Source organism: Notechis scutatus, chromosome 2, assembly GCF_049901735.1.
Source record: "Notechis scutatus isolate UNSWTSFEM ecotype Mainland chromosome 2, rNotScu1.2, whole genome shotgun sequence".
Lineage (NCBI taxonomy): Eukaryota > Metazoa > Chordata > Lepidosauria > Squamata > Elapidae > Notechis > Notechis scutatus.
Window position 1 is genome coordinate 14,429,422 of NC_142010.1, and position 23,699 is coordinate 14,453,120.

The 23,699-nt window shown below is 45.3% G+C and overlaps 3 protein-coding genes across 3 annotated transcripts in view; 2 read left to right on the plus strand and 1 right to left on the minus strand.

The window, feature by feature from the left end:
* The window catches only part of LOC113427353 (uncharacterized), a 256,359-nt gene that overhangs the window by 197,909 nt on the left and 34,751 nt on the right, over positions 1–23,699 (minus strand).
* LOC113429654 (uncharacterized) overlaps positions 1–23,699 on the plus strand; it is a 219,888-nt gene that overhangs the window by 19,662 nt on the left and 176,527 nt on the right. The window lies entirely within an intron of this gene.
* Positions 4,423–15,118, plus strand: LOC113427359 (uncharacterized). Its single transcript, XM_087953421.1, has 6 exons — positions 4,423–4,518; positions 4,852–5,458; positions 5,734–5,848; positions 5,965–6,032; positions 6,933–7,062; positions 12,474–15,118. The coding sequence occupies exons 2-6, from the start codon at positions 4,970–4,972 to the stop codon at positions 14,291–14,293; spliced, it is 2,622 nt and encodes an 873-aa protein (XP_087809547.1). The 5' UTR covers positions 4,423–4,518; positions 4,852–4,969; the 3' UTR covers positions 14,294–15,118.

Here is a 23,699-nt window from a genome sequence, read left to right on the forward strand (position 1 = left end):
ATACAATGAAGGCATATGCTAGAGGTTTGATAATAGATTATATAAGAAAAAAGATTAGGAAAAGGCAAGCCACTAAGGCCTTGGAAGATGAGTATAAAAGACTTGAAAAAGAATTACAGAAAACGCCACAGAAAAAGGATATTAAATTGAAGTTGGACATAACTAAACATAAAATGGAATTAATAGAGAAAGAAGAATTGGCACAGAAAATTAGAAATGCTAAACAGAATTATTTTGAAGATGCAAATAAACCAGGCAGATGGCTAGCATATAAATTGAGAAAGGAGAAAGAATCAAGAAAAATATTGAAGTTAATAGATGACCAAGGCCAGGTTTGTTATGGTAATAAGGAGAAAAAGGAAATTATTCGAGACTTCTATGACTTCTATCTACAGAATGCTAACCTACCTAAGATATCTAAAGAGACTGAAGAAATGCTAGAAAGCAACATAACAATGATGGAACTAACTGAAGCACTTAAGAAACAAAATAATGGGAAAGCACCAGGTCCAGATGGGCTTCCGGCAGAATTCTATAAAACATTACAAGAATCATTGAGCATTCCATTGCTTGAAGTTATGAATGAAGCTATGTCAAAGAAGATGATACCCAAAACATGGTCAGAGGCTTATATTACACTTATTCCAAAAGAAGAGGCTGATCCACTGCAAATTAAGAACTATAGACCCATTTCTTTATTAAATGCAGACTATAAAATCTTTGCTTCAATTTTAGCAGAAAGACTTAAAAAATACTTAAATAATTTCATTCATCCAGATCAAAATGGATTTCTGCCAAAGAGTCAAATTAGAGACAATATGAGAGTAATCCTGGATACTTTGGAATACTATGAGGCACATCCTGAAAAGCAAATGGCTTTGATATTCCTAGATGCTCAAAAGGCATTTGATAATGTGAACTGGAGATTTATGTTATTATTATTGGAACAGATGGGTTTTGCCAGAAAATTTATTCAAGCAATAGAAGCCATATACAATAAGCAGACAGCAAAGGTAATGATGGAGGGAGAACTTACAGACTTTATTAATATAAGAAAAGGCACAAGACAAGGATGTCCCCTATCTCCTTTGCTATTTGTATTGACTTTGGAAGTGTTGAATAGAAATATTAGAGATGATAAAAGCATAAAAGGAATGAAAATTAAAAAGGAAGAATTTAAACTGCAAGCCTTTGCTGATGACTTAGCCTTTATTTTGGAAGATCCGTTAGAAACAGCTCCAAAGTTATTGGAAAAGATATGGTGAGGTGGCTGGTTTGAAAATAAATAAAGACAAAACAAAGATTTTGACAAAGAACATGCTACTAAGACAAAGAGAAGAACTGGCAGACCTGTTGAAAATCCAAGTTACGAATAAGGTCAAGTATCTGGGGATATACTTGACAGCAAGATGTAGCACATTAAAAGAGAATAATTATATTAAACTTAAACGATAGCTTTAGATTTGAAGAAATGGGAAAATTTACAATTGTCATTAATAGGGAGAATCTCAACAATCAAGATGAATATTTTACCCAGAATCCTATTTTTGTTTCAAACAATACCAATCAGGCTTGGAAAAGACTATTTTGAAGATTTAAATAAAATTATGCTGAAGTATATATGGCAAGGTAAGAAAGCGAGAATAAAGCTAAAGCTTTTGCAAGATGCTAGAATTAGAGGAGGTTTTGGCCTGCCCAATTGGGAATTGTACTACCAAGCTGCAAATTTGATGTGGGTCAAGGAATGGATAACATTAAGAAAGACTAGATTGTTGACACTAGAAGGTCATGATTTGTTGTTGGGTTGGCACACTTTTTTATGGTATAAGGGAACTAAAACACAGGGTTATTTTAGAAGACATTATATATGGGAGTCTTTGTGGTTAAATTGGGAGAAGATTAAAAGACAATGTTATTTGAAAATTCCAGTTTGGTTATCGACTATTGAAGCATTTTCCTATCCTATAATTTATAAGAAGGAACAAACAGTTAGATATGGGGAACTATTGGATGAAAAGGGTGAACTTAAATCGATACAAAATTTAGAGGAACAAGGTATAAAGATGAATTGGTTTTCATATGCGCAAATACATTCAAGGTATGATGAAGATTCTAAAACAGAGGGATTTTATGATAAACAGACTGATCTAGATAAGATCTTGACGGGGACTGATGAGAAGGTGATTAAAAAATTATATGGTTATTTACTGGGAATTAAGTTAGAGGAAGAACAAGTTAAAGAAACTATGATTGTTTGGGGGAAGAATTTTGGATATGGGATTGATCTAGAGAAATGGCAAAAATTGTGGTCTCAAAATTATAAAATGACAATGTCAACAGCATATAAAGAAAATTTGTATAAGATGTTTTACAGATGGCACTTTCCCCCGACAAGAATAGCAAGAATGTTCAAGAATAAATCTGAAAAATGCTGGAAATGTCATCAGATATCTGGCTCATATTACCATAAGTGGTGGACTTGCGAGGACGCTAGAAAATATTGGACTAAAATTCGCATGTGGCTGGAAAAAATGACAAAGAAACGTATAGATTTGAAACCGGAGTTCTTTTATTGGGAATCTTACCAGATACATACAGTAAAGACTTGAAATATCTGATTGTAAATGTATTAACAGCGGCTAGGATTGTATTTGCTAAAAATTGGAAGAATGAGAAAATACCATCGCAGGAAGAAATTATTAAGAAAATATTGGAATGTGCTGAGATGAGTAGATTGACATTTGAAATTAGAGAGCAAGAGGATAAACAATTTTATGAAATTTGGGATCTTTTTTATCAATGGTTGGATGACAAAATACAATAATAGAATATTTAGAATGTTAGACAGCAAGGAATATCTTTGTTTTTTCTTTCTCTTTTGTTATTTGACATCATATCTATAAAGTGTTTTTAGGATAGATCTGGTATGATTATATGATTTGTTATAGAATAAACTGTTTAAAGTATTGTTATCTCATAAAGTATGAATGATTAAAAGTATAGTCAAATGATTTTCTAATAGCGATATTAGGATATATAAGTTTGGATTGACAATATGAGCTATTATGTAATATAACTGTAATTGAGACTACGAAATGAATGCACAAAACTGATGAACCAACCGACACACTGTATGTATATAAGAGAGTTGATGTTTTTGTTTTGTGTGTTTTGTTTGTTTGTAGAAAATCAATAAAAATTTTTTTTTTAAAAAAAGATATTTGTTTTTATGTATATTACATTTTTAGGGTGCCCATCTTGCCTGAAACGGTTTGAATGGATTCCTGCTTGAGCAGGGGGTGGGACTAGATGACCTCCAAGGTCCCTTCCATCGTTCTCTTCTATGATATCTCCCCTACAAGGAGACTCTGGGCGGCTTACAGGCTATGATTGAAAACCAAATATATTGAAATCTCTTAATATATTTCAGTGTATATTGTATATATAGTCTCTCCAACCCCCTCCCTCCGTCCAGCCGGCCGGTTTCGGGGAAGGGGGCCCGGTCGGTCCCTCTGGGAGGGAAAAGGGGACGGGGGGGGGCGAAACCTCCGAGGGGATCCGGCCTGGAGGGGCTTTCGGGGAGGCGGTCGGAGTCCCCGTTTCTCCGGGGCGGCCCAAGGGCTCCTCCTACCTCGGGCGGCGGGCGCAGAGAAGCGGCGGCTCCGTCCTGGGAGTCGCAGCCCCGCGAGTCGCTCTGAGGCGAAAGGCCCGGAATCTCCTCCTCCTCCTCCCTCGGCTTCCTCGCCCGCTTCCCCTCCTCCGCGCCGGAGCCTCCCGGCCTCCCTCCCTCCTTCCCCGCGGAGCCTCTCCGGAGGAGGGGACTCCTCAGGAGAGGCCGGGGGTCCCTGCCCTTCCGCTGGGAGGCCGAGGCCGAGAAGGGCGGCTGCGCTGAGGGAACGGGAGGGAGGCGGAGGAGGGACCATCATTTCCCCCCTCGGGGCATCCCTGCCCGCCTGCCCCCGCAGGCCGCCACCCTCGCCAGACACGAGCTGGGCGTCCAAACGAGGCTCCCGGTCCTCGTCTTCACACCGCCCGACCGTTTCTGAAGGGACTCCGGAGCCTTCCGAGGCCTCCTCCGATCTCTGCGCAGCCCTCAGGGCGGCGGTTCCTGAGGGAAGCGTGTTCGGATCCCCCCGAGAGGCTTTTTCCCTCCGTCTCCACCGACGGTTCCCGGGCAGGAAGGAGGAGAGGAAGGCGGAGAAAGAGCCGCCTCCGCAGTCCTGGACAGGAAGCCTCGGAGAGGAGCCATTCCCGCTACTCCCAAGCCCATCATCCCCGCCCCCTCCCTTCTCCCCCATGCGCTCCTCTTTCCCGCCCTTTCTTCCATCCTGGCCCTTTGCCCCAACTCCACCAGAGGGCGCCCTCCACCAAGGGAAGAGAATTCCAGGAGGCGGCAAAGGAAGTGATATCAATGAGCCTTGCCTCTCTAGGACGCTGCACTCTCTCTCCTCAACCACTGGGGTGGAGGAGGCGGAGAGGCTGTAGGAGAGTGGCGGGAGACATCCAGACGTGTCCTGGGTGAGGGGTGTGTGTGGAATCTTCCCGGGTCCCATGCTCCCCAGTGGCCCTCCACATGCGAATTGGGGTAGGGGAGGACTGGCCTGGTGGAGAATCAGCAGGAGAGAAGTCCGGCGAGGAGGAGGCAGGATTCGCACCGGGCTCCCCGAAGGTCCAATCTTGTCTCCAGTGGGGGTGGCCTCTCCAGCTGCCTCCTTCCCGACCCTGCTCTGGGGGCCCTGGGCCCTGTGCTGGGAGGAGCCGCTTGGGGCTGCAAGCAGGTTGGGGGAAGGGGTTCCAGGGGCTGAATCCCCCTTTCTGATGCTGGGCATCGTTCTTTTCTCCCCCTCTCAGATTCGGAGCCCTCGGCAGCCTTTGCAAGCCAGGATTTCCTTTGTGGGGAAAGGAAGGAAGGAAGGAAAAGAGCGGAAGGACCAGCGGGGATCCGTCCTGCGGCCCCAGAAATGGTTCCATGAAGGAAGAGGCCCCTGGAGACCCCCCAGAGTCCCAGGAGACCTTTGGAGTTGCTCTGCCAGAGAGAGGAAGGATGGAGACACCCCCTTTGGCCAAGGAGGGGAGCGGAAAAGCCCCTGTGGCTCTTCAGCCTGGGAGCTGTGGGGAGAGCTGGACCAGAATTGGGCAGAAGGTCCTGCAGGATGGAAGCATCCTCCCTTCAGAAGTTCTGCCCTGGACCTCCATCCAATGCTGGGAGGCTGAGGGTCCCCGAGGACTTTGCAGTCAACTCCATGACTTGTGCAGGCGATGGCTGAGGCCAGGAAAGCACAGCAAAGCCCAGATGCTGGACCTGGTGGTTCTGGAGCGTCTCCTGGCTCTCCTGCCCCCAGAGATGGAGGGCTGGGTGCGGGAGTGTGGAGCAGAGAGCAGCTCGCAGGCGGTGGCCCTGGCGGAAGGCTTCCTCCTGAGCCAGGCAGAGGAGCAGAAGGAGCAGCTCCAGCAGCAGGTGGGAGACTTTAGGGAGCTCGGAAGGGAATAAATAGAGAGAGTGTTTGAATGCTTCACCCCTCCTTCCCAAACTTCTCCCACGTTCATAATATGAGCCAATTCTCCAGTTCTTGTAGGACATTGTTCCACTGTTTTCTTATTCAGCCACACGGATGGATATTGGGGGCTTTGAGGTTGTGTTCCGAATAGAAGAATCTACTTTGTGTTGTGTGACCTACCTTAATTCTGCTTCTTCCTTCCTTCTGCTTTTTTCTTTCTTCCTTTTATTTGAAGTGCTGCACTGTGGAGATCAGAGATCCTGAGGGAAAGAAGAACCCATCAAATCCCCCTCAGGAGCTATTTTTCAGGAGGATCCCTTGGGAAGATCCAAGTCAGGACACCTCAGGAGGTAATGGAAGATCCTCCGATTCCCCATCTGTCTTACCTTTGCTCTCTCTTCTCTCCTATAGAACACCTCCTCCTATTTTGTTAATTATGCATTTTGAAATTATTTATTCCTTACAGAGAAACAAAGAATGAAGCTTTCTGGTTTTTATGATGGAGATCAAACAGCAGTTGAAGCTCCAAATCAAGTAAGAAAGGGAAAAGATTTGTATTCTCCCTTCAGGAAGTGAAGCGGGTTTGCAGAGGGCTCACTCCTTCTATTCCCCTCCCCTTGTTGGGCCTGGATTATTTTTGTGTTCTTGCACAACATGGAGAGCAGAATAACAGGTTCAAATTGCTGTTGGCCAGCATAGCTTCTTCTGCTTATCTTGTTCTACTATGTACTCCTCCAACTTGTAGTTTACAAGAAGCAATTTTTTAAAAGCCCTTCAAGAAATAGGAATAAATGTATCACAGTGGCAGGAACTGCCTAGAGACCCTTTTTTTTGGTAATTGACTCATAATTGTGCAAGGCTAATGAAAACAAATACATTGCTACTCTAGCATTTTTAGCCTTATTTATAACTTGTAGTTCAAAAATAAGGAAATTGTATTAAAAATAAAGCAGACTATTAAATCCAAAGGGAGTGGCCATGTTGAGCATGTAATCACTTTACTTTGGGCTACAAACTAATTTCCAATCCTCTGATTTGTGTCTTGATTAGGAGATACTGTTGTGGGGCGGGGGGGGCGGGTGGCAACTGTAGCATAGTGCTGACTCACATTTAAGTGGTTGTCCACTAGGACTCCAAGATCCCTGTTGCATTTACTGCTGTTGAGCCAGGTATCACTATGCCAGTACATTTGTTGTTGTTTTTCTAAATGTAGAATCTTACATTTCTCACTGTTGATTTCGTTTTGTTAGATGGGGCCCAATCTGTCTATCCTTCTATATCTCGAGGTTATCTTCTGGAGTGTTAGTATTCCTGTCAATCTGGTCTTCTCTGCAAATTTGATGAGTTCCCCTTTTCTATCTTCTTGTCTAAATCAATGATGAAGATGAACAGATCTTGCGAATCCTCCTGTTCTGTTCTTTTTTCCATGTCCAGGAGGGTCTTGTGTCCTTCGAGGAGGTGGCTGTGTATTTCTCTGAAGAGGAATGGTCTCAGCTGGATCCTGACCAGAAAGCACTGCATTCAGAAGTCATGCTTGAAAACCATAGGAACGTGGTCTCTCTGGGTAAGAGTTTTCTAGTCCCCAATCAGAGGGTTCAAGAAGAGAGATTATGGTTAGGTTTTTTTATTTAAAAAACACTGTCAGATATTGTCTCCTGAGTGGGAGAAGGAAAGGATTTGCCCTTATCGTGATCCAAAGAAGGAAAGAGTCAATGTCTCTTTGCATAGATACTTTTTGTGCCATTTCTTATGTATATTTTTCCATTTCTATTTGAATTTATCTATGGAGGATGAAACGAATGAGGTGTGCTTTTATGTGACTTCTGGAAGTTATGTGACTTGAATGTGTTGTCATTTGTTCTCTGAAACCTCTAAATTGTGTGAGAACAGAACTTTCACACTCAGTCCATGGAAGAGCATTCTGTCAGCATTCCAGAAAAATTCAACTGCAATAAAAAAACTCCGAGACAGACATGTTCTCAAAGTTCCTTTTATTAGAGTAGTATACTGGCACATCTGCGAAATCCCGAATCTGAAAGTTCCGGGTTTCCCTCCAATAAGTAAAAAATTACAAATCCATCCCTTGCCCCCATCATTCCATCACATTCCCCAATTACCATCCGTCCCAACTTGAGATGTCCCCTCTACTCCTCCTCAACCAGGTGCAGGAAAAACATGACCTTCACTCCAATCAAGAATGCTATTATGTCTAACCCCATACACTCCATGAAATTCCCCCTTCCCGTCTTTCCATGCTCAAGAATGTGGCAGCATGGAAGCTTCAAGTGCTAACATAGCTTCCAAAACTGATTCATTCTCCCAATCCAATTCAAGAACAAAGGCCTCAAGCAGTGTGACTCAGAGTATCCTAGGGTACAGGTAATTCCCGAGTTACAACAATTCACTAGCAACCATTCCAAGTTACCACCAGCTGTCCTCCCCCAAGTACTTGAGACCAAGTCAGCACCAGGGCCATTGTTCATACTTACAAATGACAGTAGAGGCTCTGCAACATTTGCCCTACCTATTTCCCCACCCAGCTGGGACTTACCATATTTTTCAGAGTATAAAACGCAGTCCACCCCAAAAGTGGAAATGTCTATGTGTCTTATAGAGCGAATACGGGCCTGTTTTTGGCCTCCCAAACCCTCCGTGCATCCCATTTTTGCCCTACCTGGCATCCAGAAGCACTCTGCAGGCCAAAAATGGGCCTGCTTTTGGCCTCCGCAGGCTTTCGCGGCTCCCGTTTTTGCCCTCCCCGGCATTGGGGAAGCTGAAAATGGGACACACGGGGTTTGGGAGGGCCAGAAATGGGCCCGTTTTTGGCATGCAGAGTGCTTCTGGATGCTGGGGAGGGCAAAAACAAGATGTGTAGAGGGTTTGTAAGGCCAAAAATGAGCCTGTTTTTGTCCTGCAGAGTGCATCTGGATGCCGGGGAGGGCAAAAATGGGATGCATGGAGGCCAAAACTATTTTTTTCCCCTTGTGTTCCTTCTCTAAACCTAGGTGCATGTAATGGTCCAGGATGTCTTAAAGCAGGGGTCCCCAACCACCGGGCCGCGGACCGGTACCGGTCCGTGGAGCACTCTGTACCGGGCCGCAAAGAAAATTAAAATAAAAATGGCGGCTTTCTTCACCTTCGGTGAATGCTGCTGGGATCAGGGATCAAGGACACAAATGAAAGAAGGGGAGGGAGGAAGCAACCAAAGCCTGTCCTGCTCTCTGGCTCAGCGGCTTCGGTTTCCTCCCGCCTCGTTCTCTCTCTCAGTCGCTCTCGCCCTCCACCAGCCCAGGAAGAAACTGCTTCAAAAGCCGGGGGTGGCTTTTCCTGTTGCCACAGCTCCTCCGAGAAGCGCCGTTCACCCACCGCCACCCGCCACGTTCAATCTAGTGCTCCGTTCTGCCTGCCTGCCTTCGTTTCTGGTTGATTCGGAGAAGCTTCGCTGATAAAAGAGGCGAATAGTTATTATTCTCAGCCGAAGCTGCTCCCAAACAACCAGAAACGAAGGCAGGCAGGCAGGCAGGCAGAACGGAGCACTGGATTGAACTGCGTGCGGGCAGGCGGGTGGGGGTGAACGGGCGCTCGGAGGAGGTGCGGCGGCAGGAAAAGCCACCCCACCCCCGGCTTCTTTGAAGCAGTTTCTTCCTGGGCTGGATGTTAGAGGTCCATCGTAGCTCTGAATGATCCCTAAACAAGGACTACAGGAGCTTCCTAGGGAAAACACACTGACTAAATGCTCCTCATTCAATTCCTGTTTTCACCAAACAGAGATAAGAGAAACATCTGCAGAATCCCCCCTCTGAAAAAGTGTTTCTGCTTGAAACTGGTCCCTGGTACAAAAAAGGTTGGGGACCACTGTCTTAAAGTCAGAAAAATACGGTACCTTGTGACGATGTGAACCATCGGTTTCTTTGCCTACTTTGATGCATTCACAGAAAAAAGAGGCCTAATATAGTGAGAGATACGTGAGATCAATAGTGGGAAATCTACCACTGTTGATCTCACGTGATCTCATACTATAGTGCTTTAGGCCTCTATTCCCTGCTAACCAAGGCCTGCACAATATGCAGGGCAAAATGCTTTTCAAACAGAGGAAACCCCTCTTCATTTTCAAAGACTTTTGCCCTGGATCTCGTGCAGTCCTCAGTTCTTAAAAGAACACAGGCAGGGGTGGGATTCAACCGGTGTTACTACCGGTTCAGTGACTACATTTTGCACTCACATGTGTGCGCATGTAAAAAAATCTTAAACTGTGCCGCCCAGACAACTGAAAAGCTGGTGCACAGCATTTGAAAAGCCACTTTTTTCCTGCTTTTTCAACCTCAGCTGTGTCGCGCAAAGGTTGAAAAAGCAGGAAATAAAGGACAGGTAAGACCCTGGGCAGGCAGGTGGACCAAACAGCAGCAAACACAGAACCGGTTCGGTGTCTGCTGCTCTTCAGAGCTACTGGCTCTATAGAGCTGGGCAGAACCGGTAGCATCCCACCCCTGAATACAGGCCTAAAGAACTGCGGTGTGAGATCATGCGAGATTAGTGGCCTGAGATCTTGCACTACTGGTCTTGTGTGATCTCTTACTAAAGTATTTTAGCCCTCCGTTCTCTGTGAACTGTACCAGATCCGGCCAAAGAGCCCTTGCAAGCCGATGAGACTTTGGAGCAGCGAAGTAGCCATTCTTGAAGCATCCCAACCTTTCCAGTCTGAGTGTGAAGAGCGTTTACAAGGCAATGGGAGGCTTCAAGCAAGGGATTTATCTCCAAAATCTCATCGCTGTGATCGAGGAACAGACCGAGTGGAGATCCCGCCCAACAGACAGATGCCGTGGAGCAGCTGCTCCAAGGTACACCGCAGAAGAAGGAGCTTGTTTCAAAATTGTTTCATTTCTCACAGGTCTCTGCTGAAATTAACCCACCCCAATAAATCTTACGTTTTCTCATAATTCCTCCTTGGATGTTTCCCCTGATTATTCCTTAATTCGAAACTGACTTTGAATGAGATTTGCATATGTATGTATGTATGTATGTATGTATGTATGTATGTTTGTTATTCGGGTTTTCTCCCGTGTAAAATTGGAAGTATCTAGGCGACGTTTCAATGAAGTCTCATTCATCATCTTCAGGCTTGTGTCTTCGGCTTTGTGCTTCTCAGAATAATGTGAGCTTGCAGCTGCTTCTTCCTTTTAACTGCTAGTGGGGGTGTGACTTGATTGGTTGGGGGTCTGGCTGTGTTCTGTTCAGGTGGGGGCTTGGTTGTTCTCAGGTTAGTCTTAGTTGCTGGGGGATTTGAGCTGGTGAGCTGTGATCCTTTCTGTTTGGCTTCACGTTCGTGGTCGTGCTGCATCTTCATGGTGGGCATCAGTTCGCTTGATGTATGGGTTGGAGGGGTTTGAAGCGGGTAGTGATGCAGCTGCGGTGCGGCTTCTGGTCCGTGGTCGTGTCTCATCTTCTGTGTGGGTGTGAGTCTGCTTTCTACGTGGAAGTGTGGTGGTAGCATCTTGTGTGGCCCTCGTGGGTGTGGGTCTGGTGTCATTCTTCATGTTAGGTACTCGTCTGTTCAGGAGGGCGGGTTTCCAAATGGCTGGTAGGCGGGAGGTGTCATCTCGTTTATTCATGCTGTGTGGGCGTTTTTCTATCTCTGGCTTTTCTGATTATTCTGTTGTTGAAGTGTTCGGTTTTGGCGATAGTTCTGGTATTTTTAAAGTCAATCTCATGTCCTGTGGCTTTGAGGCGTTGGACCAGGGAAGAGGTCGGTTCTTCTTTTTTGATTGAGTTCTTGTGTTCTTCAATGTGTGCACTTATTCTTCTGTTAGTTTGTCCGATGTATGTGGTGGGGCAGGCGGTCCAGGGATTTTCTATACTCCTTGGTTTTCTAACTCGATTTTGTCTTTAGGGTTTCTTAGGATGGTGGATATTTTTCTGTTTGTGCAGAATGCTGTTTTAATGTTGTGTTTTTGGAGGATCTTGCTGATTTTGTCTGTAGTGCCTTTTATATATGGGAGAAGGGCTTTGCCGTTCTCTTGTTCTCTGTCTTGGATTTTGGTTGGGGTTTCTTTTTGGATTAGGTGGGTAATCTTCTTTCTTTGGAATCCATTGGCTGTTAGTACGTTAGTAAGAGTGTGTAGTTCGGTTTTTAGGTGTTGTTCATCGGCTAAGCATTTTGTTCTGGAGATGAGTGTCTCGGCTACGGAATTGATCTGTGCTGGGTGGTGGTGTGAGAGTGCGTGTAGATAGCAGTTTGTATGTGTTTTCTTCTGGTAGATGGTGTGTCCTAGGGAGCCATTGGATTTTTTGTATACTAAGACATCTAGGAAGGGAAATTGATTGTTAGCTTCTGTTTCCATGGTGAATTGTATTTTGGGGTGTAGGCTGTTGAGGTTTGTGAGGAAGTTGTTCAGTTTTTCTTTCCCATGTGGCCAGATTATGAAGGTGTCATCTACGTATCTGAGCCAGAGTTTGGGTTTGTGATCATATTTTTCTAGAGTTGTGTTTCAAAGTGTTCCATGTAGAGATTTGTGATGACAGGTGAGAGGAGTGATCCCATGGGTGCTCCTTCTATTTGTTTGTAGTTTTGTCCGTTGTAGGTGAAGTATGTATAGGCAGTGGTTGGTCAGATCTAGAATGTGCTTTGGGGGGTTGTATTTGTTTTGGATGGCTGTCAAGGCTTCTTTTATTGGCACTTGGGTGAAGAGGGATATGACATCGAAGCTCACTAGAAGGTCTAAAGACTAAAATGTCTAGAAAACATCTCTTCCTTTACAATTATATATTTATATTTATAAAGAAAGAGGTGTTTTCTAGACATTTTCAAAGCTTTCATGACTCATGAATTTACAAATCATCATGTCTACATCACACCACTGTAGACATGCAAACATACAACCTAATGGTGTTTTTGGAGAAATTCAAAGGAATGACTTTCTACACTTTGATCTTTTTCTCTAACCTTGTTATCATTTTCATTTCCCTTTTGCATTAAAGGTAATGATAAACAGGAGAATCAAGATTCCTGTGAACTGTTCCAAGTAATCAATGCTAAAGATGTAACGGAGAAGTTTGGAATTCGAATGGAATTCGAAAGCCATAAGAGAAACCAGTCAAAGAATTGGAATCAGGAAAGCTCATCTTCCAGTGATGCTCTGATGCAAGAATTTCTTGCCCAACAAGAGAAAATAAAGAAAAAATATACTGGAAAAAGTGTGAAGCTATTCAAAGGTAAAGTACAAGTAAATGAATACTATTTAACCCCACAAAAAGGAGAAGGTGCTATAAGAAGACACAGTAGACAAAATAACAATGGAACATTCATTCTTTCTCTGGGAAATAAATTCCTTACATCTCAAAAAGTGATTTACACAAAAGAAAAGCCATATAAATGCATGGGGTGTGGAAAGACGTTTGCTCGTAGCGGTAATCTTATTTCCCATGGAAGGATCCACACAGGAGAAAAACCATATAAATGCATGGAATGTGGAAAGACCTTTGCTTCTAGCAGTACGCTTACTTCCCATGAAAGGATCCACACAGGGGAGAAGCCATATAAATGCATAGTGTGTGGAAAGACCTTTGCTCAAAGAGCTACTCTTATTTCCCATAAAATTATCCACACAAAGGAGAAGCCGTATAAATGTATGGAATGTGGAAAGACCTTTGCTCGGGGCAGTGGCCTTAGAAGCCACAAAATGCTCCACACAGGGGAGAAGCCATTTAAATGCATGGAGTGTGGAAAGACGTTTACTCATGGCAGTGGACTTAGAAGCCACAAAAAGCTCCACACAGGAGAGAAACCATATAAATGTATAGAGTGTGGAAAGACCTTTGCTCGAAGAGCTACTCTTATTTCCCATAAGATGATCCACACAGGGGAAAAGCCGTATAAATGCATGGTGTGTGGAAAGATGTTTACTCATGGCAGTGCACTTAGAACCCACAAAAACCTCCACACAGGAGAGAAATCATATAAATGCATAGAGTGTGGAAAGACCTTTGCTCAAAAAGGTCATTTTATTTCCCATAAGATGACCCACACAGGGGAGAAGCCGTATAAATGCATTGAGTGTGGAAAGACATTTACTCGTGGTAGTGTACTTAGAAGCCACAAAAAGCTCCACACAGGAGAGAAACCATATAAATGCATGGAGTGTGGAAAGACCTTTGCTCTGAGCAGTAGACTTAGTATGCACAAAAAGATCCACACTGGGGAAAAGCCATTTAAATGCATGGAGTGTGGAAAGACCTTTGCTCAAAGAAGTAATCTTATTTCCCATAAGATGATCCACACAGGGGAGAAGCCGTATAAATGCATGGAGTGTGGAAAGACATTTACTCATGGCAATGGACTTATGAGCCACAAAAAGATCCACTCAGGAGAGAAACCATTCAAATGCATGGAATGTGGAAAGGCCTTTGCTCATAGCAGTACATTTACTTCGCATGAAAGGATCCACACAGGGGAGAAGCCGTATAAATGCATGGAGTGTGGAAAGACCTTTGCTCAAAGCAGTACACTTACTATCCACAAAAAGCTCCACACAGGAAAGAAACCATTTAAATGCATGGAGTGTGGAAAGACCTTTGCTCTGAACAATACACTTACTATTCATAAAAGGATCCACACAGGAGAGAAACCATTTAAATGCATGGTGTGTGGAAAGACCTTTGCTCAAAGAGGTCAGTTTATATCCCATGAAAGGATCCACACAGGAGAGAAGCCATATAAATGCATTGAGTGTGGAAAGACGTTTACTCAGAGCAGTGGACTTGGAAGACACAGAAAGCTCCACACGAGAGAAACCATTTAAATGCTTGGAGTGAGGAAAGACCTTTGCTCTGAGCAGTAGACAATTTCCACAGAAAGATTCACATGGGGAAAAAGCCATTTAAACGCATGGTGTGTGGAGAGACCTTTGCTCAAAGTGGTCATCTTATTTTCCATAGGATGATCCACAAGGGGAGAAGCCGTATAAATGCATGGAGTGTGGGCAGACATTTACTCAGAGCAGTGGACTTAGAAGACACAAAAGTGCAAAGAAGAGCAGCTAAGATTATTAATGGGCTGAAGACTAAAACACATGAACAGTTTCAGGATTTGTGTGTGGCTGTTCTACAGAAAGAAGGATAGCAGTATTTCAGTACTTGAGAGGCTGCCGCAAAGAGGAGGGGGTCAATTTATTTTGGACTGTTTAAAGAAGAGACTGGATAGTCACTTGGCTGAAAGGGATCCTATAAGAATATCAAGAGATCCTGAAGTGGTATAGGATTTCCTGCCTGAGCCAAAAGTGCAGATAGGGGCGCCATCCGTCGAGAACTTGTACCAGGCTTAGGACTTCAGGCACCAGGGCTCCATCAGTTCCTGGATGGAGAGAAGGAGAAAGTTGTGTCTCTGGGTGGGTCTTTAAAAAAGAAAAAAAAATCTTCTTCCGATTCACTAGTGGATCCAGAAGTGAATTAAAATCTCTCTCCAGCAAGTCCCATCTCATCAAATTGGAACCCCAAAATATCAGATTTTTGTCTAAAATTAAATTTTGGGTTGGGCCATCAAAATGATTCATGCCACCCGAAAGTCTGTTTGTTTCCCTACTAATACGAGTTGAATATGTTTTCAATAAAATGCCAATTGAAACTTTTCAATTTCCACTTATTTAAAAATGCTCCCTCCATTTTCCTGCTGAAATACCTGTATTTTTTCTCATCCATAATCTGCATTTCTTGTTTCAAACAAATAGTCACGATTTTCACTTCGTAAAGCCACTGCCTTTTTTTAGCTATTCGACAAAGATCTTTAATGTTCCCAGATGCAAATTGGCTTATTATGGAAAAACAACAACCCCTGAAATGTCCTTTGCCTGGGTGACAACCAGATTTGATCGCTGCTTTAAATTACGAATAACTAATGTTTTTCAGGATTATAGAATTAAGGGCTATTAAAAACAATCCCTCAACAGAAAGAAACATTGTTAGCAAAGTACTCTGAGCTGGAGCAGACCTTTTAAGGAGCCTCTTGGGGGTGGGGGCTCACCCAGATACCCCCCATTAATCCAAGAGTTGTGCCAGTTAGAGCATTTGCTGAAGAGATCAAGAGGAATCCTCCAATGCTCTGCTTTAATCTTGGGATCTGCCTGATCTCAGTCCTCATTTCCACACCCTACCCTTTCCCCAAGAACCCCCCTCTGAATCCCTGACCCCCTCACCCCGGGCATGAAAGTGAGAGGGAGGGGAAGTTTTGGAAGCTAATTCGAAGCTGAAATCTCAGGGGAATCCACCAAATTAGAGGAAAAAGGGGGACATAAAGCTGGAGATGTAGAAACCAACGTCAGTCAAAAAGGGACTTGATGCCTCTGCAGGGATGCTCAAAGCACGAGGAAGAAACAGGGTGAAGGTGGAACCCAAAGGCAGGTGTGACGTTGTTGTCATTGAAACTCAGCTTTGGTCTCAGCTTCAAACTGTCTCCTCCAGGGGGTGAAAGCAAGAGAGACCCTGCCTGGAGACTGATGATGCTGCATAACAGGGAATTCTGATTTGTTCTGCTTCAGGCTAATCTCGACTGAGCAAAGGAAACTCTTTTTTTTAAACCTTTTCCCTCCACTCTGCTGAAGATGCTTCCCAGCTGGGACCGAAACCTTCAGAAAGTGACCCAAGAAACCTCCACCCTCCAAACTTTTCATCTTCACCCAGTCCAGACCCACCAATTCTGCTTCTGGGGCTGGAAAATTTTTAGGTCTCCCTGTTCCTGGTGGGGTGGGGTGCTGGTGGGGCAGCACCCATGGGCTCTGCTGGGGTCCTCCAGCTGTTGATGGGGGCGGTGCTATCGGTGATCCCTGGAAGCGAAGTGGGGAAGATGCCTGGGAAGGAGGGGCTAGGAGGGACCCAGGGATACTGGGGGGGAGGGGAGAAGAAGGGAGCTGGGATCCCCACGAGAGACTTGGGGGAAAGGGTGGAGGGCAAGAGAGGCAGGGGCTTCAAGGCCCCAATCACTCCAGAGCCCCCAAAGTTTCTTCCGTCCAAAGAGGAAGGAGGCGAAAAGCAAGAGGGGGAAACAGGCATTTTCAGTCCTGAATCCACAAATTCAACCAAAAGTAGAAGAAAAAGGATTTTGGCACCTTCAGAAACTTTGCTTTTTTCTTCTGAATCTCAGATTTGAGGCTTTGAGGGTCAAGCAAGAGGGGAGCTTGTATCCCTTCTGGGGAGCCTCTGAATTTGGGGAGGGGACCAAGGACCCCCACCCCATAATCCGCCATTCCTCAATCAGGACCTGGAAGGCAAGGGAGGGCTTTGAGAGAAAGGGATTTGGGGGTCTGAGTTGCTCCTCGGAAATCAACTCCCCCAAACTTTCCCTTTTGTGAAGGGGGTGGTGGTGACCCTCTGTGCTGCCCAAACAGTATATAGTTAGTTAATGGGGAATTGGTATGGTTAGTTAGGAATTGGGAGCTGTCCCCTTAAGGCAGGGGTGGGCAACTATGGCCCTTTTATGAATTATGGACTTCAACTCCCAGAATTCCTGAGCAAGCTATGCTAGCTCAGGAATTTTGGGAGTTGAAGTCCACAAGTCATAAAGGGGCCATAGTTGCCCACCCCTGCCTTAAGGGTTAGGGTTAGGTATCCTGGGAAATGTAGTCCATGTCATGTGGCCACATCTATAACCCTGATTGGTCACTGAATTGACCCTTGATGGATTGGGGGAGGTTCCTTCACTCTGGCCTGAAGCCAGCATCATGCTGCTGCTTCACCCCCTTGCTCCACCATTATTGGAATGAAAGGAGAACTATCCCTTTACACCAGAAAGTCAGCTATGCAAAGAGTTGGACATTGAGATGAATCTTGACGTAACCGTGAGTTATCTTCCTGATGAACAAAATAAAAAGACTTTGTATGGATGCTTTGTGGAGTTAATCTCTCGGCTTTATAATCAGCTAATGATTGTAACAGATCACTCCCCCTCCACCTTCTTTGAGGTGGTCTTGGGGGAGGCTCTGGGGGCTGTTTTGGGAGGGGACAGGAAACTGCAACTGATCCCAACTAGGGATCTTTTTTCCATCTTTCAGGATCCCCTTTAATTTCTTGTTGCCATTTGCTTGGAAACATAACTTAAAACCAGAATATTATTTTGAGGAGTGAAAAGGCGTCTTTGGCCTGAATAACCGACTCGAGTTTCTTCTCTGCGCCGAACTATCTCCTGCATCTGGTGAAGTCTCCTCCCCTCCCCCCCAGCTCAGACCCTCCGATTCCTCCTCTGGGACTGGGAACCTCCGTGTCTTCCTTCCCTCTCTTTGGGGGCACTTGTGGGGTGGCATCCATGGGCTCTGCTGGGCTCCCCCTGATGCTGCTGGTGGGGGCGCTGGCCCAGATCCCCAGAAGCAAAGGGGGGAAGGAGACCCCCCGGTAAGGAGGGGGCTGGGAAGTACCACCACCACCCCCGGAGGAGGGGAAAAACTGATGGGTCTCCAGAGCCTCCAACACCCTCGGTCTACGAGTCTCCTCCCCCTTCCTGCCCATGTTGCCCCTCAAGAGGATGGAGAGGGCCCCCTCTCCTTCCCCGATTATAGCCGAAGTGGGAAGTCGCAGCCGGGGGGCCTCTCTCCCCCCACCCCCAATTGTCTGGGTCGGAGTTGGCTGCATTGAAAGAGGAAGGAAAGGAAAAGCGAAAGCGGGGAAACAGGCATTTTCAGCCCGGAATCCACAGAAGGAAGAAGAGGCATTGGAGTAAAAGAATTTTGGCTTCTGCAGAAACTTCTGTTTTTCTTCTGAATCTCAAATTTGAGGCTTTGGAGGTCAGGCAAGAGGGGAGCTTCGGTCCCTTTTGGGGAGCCCGTGAATTTGGGGAGGAGGCCAAGACCCCACCACCACCACCAATCATCCCCCATTGCTCTAGCTGGACCTTGAGGGGAGGGGCAACAGAAGGAGAAAGAGATTGGGGGCTCTGGGTTGCTCCTCCAGAACTGGCTCCCCAAAACTGTCCCTTTTGTGAGGGGGGGTGCTGGAGATCCTCCGTTTGAGAGGCTCTGGAGGACTGCAGGGGGTCTTTTTTGGTGGGATAGGAAACAGGTATCCTCAAAAACCATTCAAAGGCCAGGAGTTGCGCTAAAGATTCGGGGGGGCAAGAAGAAAGGAGGGAGACCCAGGGAAGGTAAAGAGTGAAGGGTGCGAGACCCCAGGAGAGTTGATCAAGATGTCCTCCTTGTGCCCCCTCCCCATATTTCCTCCCAAAGGAAGAGAGAGTGGGGGGATACGGATATTTCTTTTCCTCTAACCCTCCCCCCACAATTCCTCCCCCTTTAGATCCAACATGTTCCCTGCAGAGACTTAATGGGATTCCTGCACCAGGTGAGCTTCTGGCGGCCTGGCCTTTTCCCTCTCCCCCTTTCTTTCCTCCTGCTTCCGGAATCCCCAAGCTGAGTTCCCTGTCCCTCCTCCAGGTAGCATTTGGGCAGTTTCTCCTCACAGAACTTCCACTTCTTTGCCATCATTTCCAGGTATTTCTCTCTTTCAGCAGAGAAAAACGTCAAGTAAAGTTTCGGAATAAATTTTGCCAGTAGAAAAGTGCAGATATATTGTGGAATCAGGATGAGCTTTTCCCCCCAGGAATTTGTGTATTTTGGCTGCGGAACAGGAAGTGCCCCTAAAACAAAAGGCTCCTTTTTATTATTTTTTATGAAGATTCTCATGGAAGGAAATAGAAAATAAAGCTCATAGAGAAATGGGAAAGTGTAGGGAAAAGGGGAAAAAGGAAAGGAAAAAACTGTTTTCAAGGAAGCAGAATGCAAAGTGAAATTTCAGCCTCAATTCTTCCTTCTACTGTTCATTCTTAGTAAATTTGGTACATTTCTATAACAAGCAATCCTAATCAGCAAATCCTATAGGGAAGGTGTCCCTTCCTTCTGCCTCAAGCACAAAGTCCAGAAGTGGTTTCTGTTGTGTCCTCGGCTCCTTTCTTCCATCCATCCACCTTCAATCCTGGGGATGGAGGTATATTTCCAGTTTTGCATATTAAGAATTCTGGCTACAGTTAGCTTGTGCAATAACAAAGTTCCAATTTTTATTTCAAGTTCCTTGTCCTAAAAAGTAAGTCTCTGGTTTTCAATAGAGATAAATCATATTTACACACCATTAAAAAAACCCAGGAAGTTGGAAAAAATGACTAAAAACATATAGACTTGAAACCAGAGATATTTTTATTGGAAATTTTACCTGAAATATATAGTAAAGACTTGAAATACCTGATTGTAAATGTATTAACAGCGGCTAGGATTGTATTTGCTAAAAACTGGAAAAATGAGAAAAATACCATCACAGGAGGAAATCATTAAGAAAATATTGGAATGTGCTGAAATGAGTAGATTGACATTTGAAATTCCCAAAAGATCCCAAATTTTATTTTAATTTGTTCTCTAACAAGAGGATAAACAATTTTATAAAATCTTTTCTATCAATGGTTAGACAACAAAGTACAGTAATGAAATATGTAGATTTTTAGAAAATAATAAATATACAAAGATGTACTTCTTTCTTATTATAACTACAAAATGATTTTAGGATAGATTTGGGATGATAATATGAACTGTTATAAAATAAATTAGTAAATTATGGTTATCTTGTAAAACATGAATGAATAAAAGTATAGTCAAATGATTGATTAATAATGATACTAAGGTATTTAATTTTGATTGACAATATGAGATTATATGTAATGTAATTGTACATTGAAGACTATGAAATGGAAGCACAAAACAATTTGTAAACAACGGCACACTGTATGTACACTATGGAAGATAGCTTTGTCCTATGTTTTGTTTGTTTAAAGTCTCTGGTTTTCAATAGACACAGAGAGATAAATCATATTTACACACCATTAAAAAAAAAAACCAGGAAGCGAACAAAAAAGACTCCCCTCTCCTCCAAAGGCCAATAGATAAGGAGCAGACAAACAAGCAGGCAGAAAACAATCCTCCCATGGAGGAACCATCCAGGAGGAAAGCACACAATCTCTGGCAGGGCATCTAAACAGGCAGCAAACCCCGCCTTCCTTGGCACTGAACAGGTTACCTAGCTGGGTAATGCAACGTCTCTGAGCTAAGAACTAAAGTCAAGAGAGCCCCGAGGACGCCACAGTTCAACCCAAGTTGCAGAGATTCTCTTCTGTTGGAATGCACTCTCTTTGGACTGCCTGCCCCAGGACTACAGAGCCCATCTTCCTCAGCTGACCCCCTCACCACCGCCTCCATCTGGGACAAGAAAGTGCCTGCATCAAGTGGCTCCTCCTTCCTCCCCTTTGAACCCCCAGAAAATCCCAGCTCCCTCCTGGAGGGGACTTTTTTTGGGGGGGTCTCTGAGGGGGCTGAAATGGGGAGTCGGTGGGTGCACACACACACACACACACACACACACACTATTCCTGGGTGGAAATGCCCCTCCCCCCAATCACGTGGGGTCACTGCCCTCCCCGCCCCCCTCCAAAGCTTCTGTCTTTGGCTCCTTTCCTGGCAAAGGGGCTGCCGGAGGGCCGGTTATACCCCCAACGCTGTGGGGTTTTCTGACCCACCGCAAATATAGGTCGGTTTTGGGTTCAAGAAGGGCTATTGATGATATCAATGGGGGGGGAGGGGGAGGGAAATGAATCAGAGGGTGAGAAGGGGGGAAATCTCTCCCTCCCTCCCTTCTTCCTTCCTTTCTCTATTCATTCATTCATTGCTTCGTTCATTCCTCTTTATTCCTCCCTGGGAGGAAAAGCTCCGCTAGCCTCGCTCTGAATGGAAGGAGTATAAACTATGGCATAAGAAGAAAAAGAAATAAAATAAAAGTGCCCGCCCCCCTGCCTGCACAGGTGAACAGCATCGCCCCACACACACACACACTTTCCTGCGGAGGCTCCAAGCAGCCCGTTTCTTCTTTAAACTCTTTCCTCCAACTTTCCCTGGGATATTTTTCTTTCCCAGCTGAGGGGAAGGCAAAGAATGCCTGGAAAATGTCTTTGGGAAAAGGTCCCACTGGGAGACCGGCCCCAGGAGGGCTCCGAAAGCCGTGGGTTTCCTAGGAAGGGCCTTGGAGGGCAGGCAGATCTTTCGTGGGGGGGAGGGCAGCTCCCATCTAGATCCATGCCCAGAGTGCGGGGAGGGGGAGACTTGGACCCCAGAGCTGCCAGAGACCCTCCTGAGGAGGCACAGACTCTGGAAAAAAAAAAAAGAGGTTTTCCCCAAAGGAATCTTGGAGGAAGAACCTTTCCTCTTTCAGCCGCAGCCTTTGGCCTCCCAGCCCCTCCCCGACTGTTGGGCTGTCCCCCCGCCTCTGGGGATGCCCGGGGACCCTAACAGGCAGTGGGGCTGAGCGCTCCGATCACACACACACACACCTGGAGTAGCCCCTCCGTCCTCGGCTCCTGGGGAGATTCGTCTCTCCTTCTCCTCCTTACGCAGCCCACCCCCCACCCTCCAGTCCCCTTTCCACGGACCCTCCCCCCGAGTTAGCTAGAAAGAGCCCGGCGTCCCCTTTCAAAGAAAGACACCCCCCCGGAGGGGGGCGGTTTGGGAAACTAAGCGGACGTCTAGTCCATCCCTCTATGCACACAGAGGAAAGTGTAGCTGAGAATGGTGAAGAGGAAAGAAAGTGGAGGGTCCCCGCAGGGCCTGTCCTTGAGCTGCAGCCCCCAGACTGAAGGGATCTCCCCCTCTCACTTTCACTTTCGCTCTCTTGCGCCGAACTCTCCCACCTCCTTCGAATGAAGTCACAACAAACTCTACCCGGAGACCGATGACGCTTCAGCAGGGAGAATTCCCATTGGTGCTCAGTTCATTCTGCCCCCCCCCCCCTTCAAAAGTACGAGAAAAACGCTTCCTCCCATTCTTCCTCTGACATACACACACAAAATACAGAAAACACAGAAAAACGTTCATTTCATGGGCAGATTTTGCCGTGGGAAGAGCTGCTACACTGGATGACAAGGGGGGGGGAGAGGTAGCGAGGGGAAGTCGGGCTTCACCCACAGACACCCCCAAACGGGAGGCAAGCCCCGGAAAAACCCTCCGCTAAACCAGGGAAAGGCTCCGCTGGAGGAGAAACGACCCAAAGTTTGAGCCGTTTCTCCTCCGCTTCCCGCTCCTTTCCTCGGAGAACTTTTGCAATATATGATTTTATATACTATACTTAGATCGGACCGAAGGCTGCGTAGTTCTAAGTTTTCTAGGTCTAGAATTTCGAGTCTGGTGGCATAGGTATTCTACAACGAGTAGAGGAGTGGAGAACTCTTCTTGTGAAATATTTCTGGACTTTCTCAACTGTGCGAATATCAGATACATAATGTGGGGTCCAGACTGATGAGCTGTATTCGAGTATTGGTCTAGCAAATGTTTTGTATGCACTAGTTAGTAGTGTAATATTACCAGAGAAAAAGCTACGTAGGATTAGGTTAACAACTCTTAACGCCTTCTTGGCGATGTAGTTACAGTGGGCTCAGGCACTTAGGTCATTTGAGATGCGTATTCCAAGATCCTTGACAGAGTTTGGATCATCAACAAGGTCTTGACTATTCAGCCTGTATTTTATTTTCTGATTTTTTTTGCCAATATGTAAGACAGAGCATTTATTTGTTGAGATTTGAAGCTGCCATTTGTTTGACCATTCTGATACATAGTCAAGGTCTTTTTGAAGGGTAGCAGTATTGTCTGTGGTGTTGAACAGCTTTACATCATCAGCGAAGAGAACGCAGTTGCTCTTAATATGATCACAGAGGTCATTTATGTAGAGTATGAAAAGAGTTAGTCCTAGAACACTGCCTTGGGGGACACCACTATTGACAGGTATAGAATTTGATAGGATGCTCCCGATTTTGACCATTTGTTGTCTGTTTGACAGGAATACTTCTATCCAGTAATGCAGGTGTCCAGAGATACCGTAAGATTTTAGTTTTAGGAGTAGTTTGTCGTGTACTACTGAATCAAAGGCTTTACAGAAGTCTACCTAGATTGCGTCTATTGCTTTGCCCTGATCGAGTTGTGTAGTCAATATGTTTTTGCAGTGTAAGAGTTGCAGATTACATGATAGTTTTTTTCCTAAAACCAAATTGTTTATTAGAGAGTAGGTTTTTTGTTTCTAAGTGGAGGATGATGGATTGGTTAATAATTGATTCCATGACTTTACAGGTGATGAAGCATAAAGAGATTGGTCTTTAATTTTCAACTAGGCTGGGGTCTCCCTTTTTGAAAATGGGGATGACCGTGG

Excerpts from the sequence above, each read along its gene's own strand:
- LOC113427359 (XM_087953421.1), top strand. The coding sequence starts at position 4,970 with ATGAAGGAAGAGGCCCCTGGAGACCCCCCAGAGTCCCAGGAGACCTTT. Across the intron at positions 5,459-5,733 it reads AGGAGCAGCTCCAGCAGCAG|TGCTGCACTGTGGAGATCAG; the intron begins GTGGGAGACTTT and ends TTTTATTTGAAG. Across the intron at positions 6,033-6,932 it reads CAGTTGAAGCTCCAAATCAA|GAGGGTCTTGTGTCCTTCGA; the intron begins GTAAGAAAGGGA and ends TTCCATGTCCAG.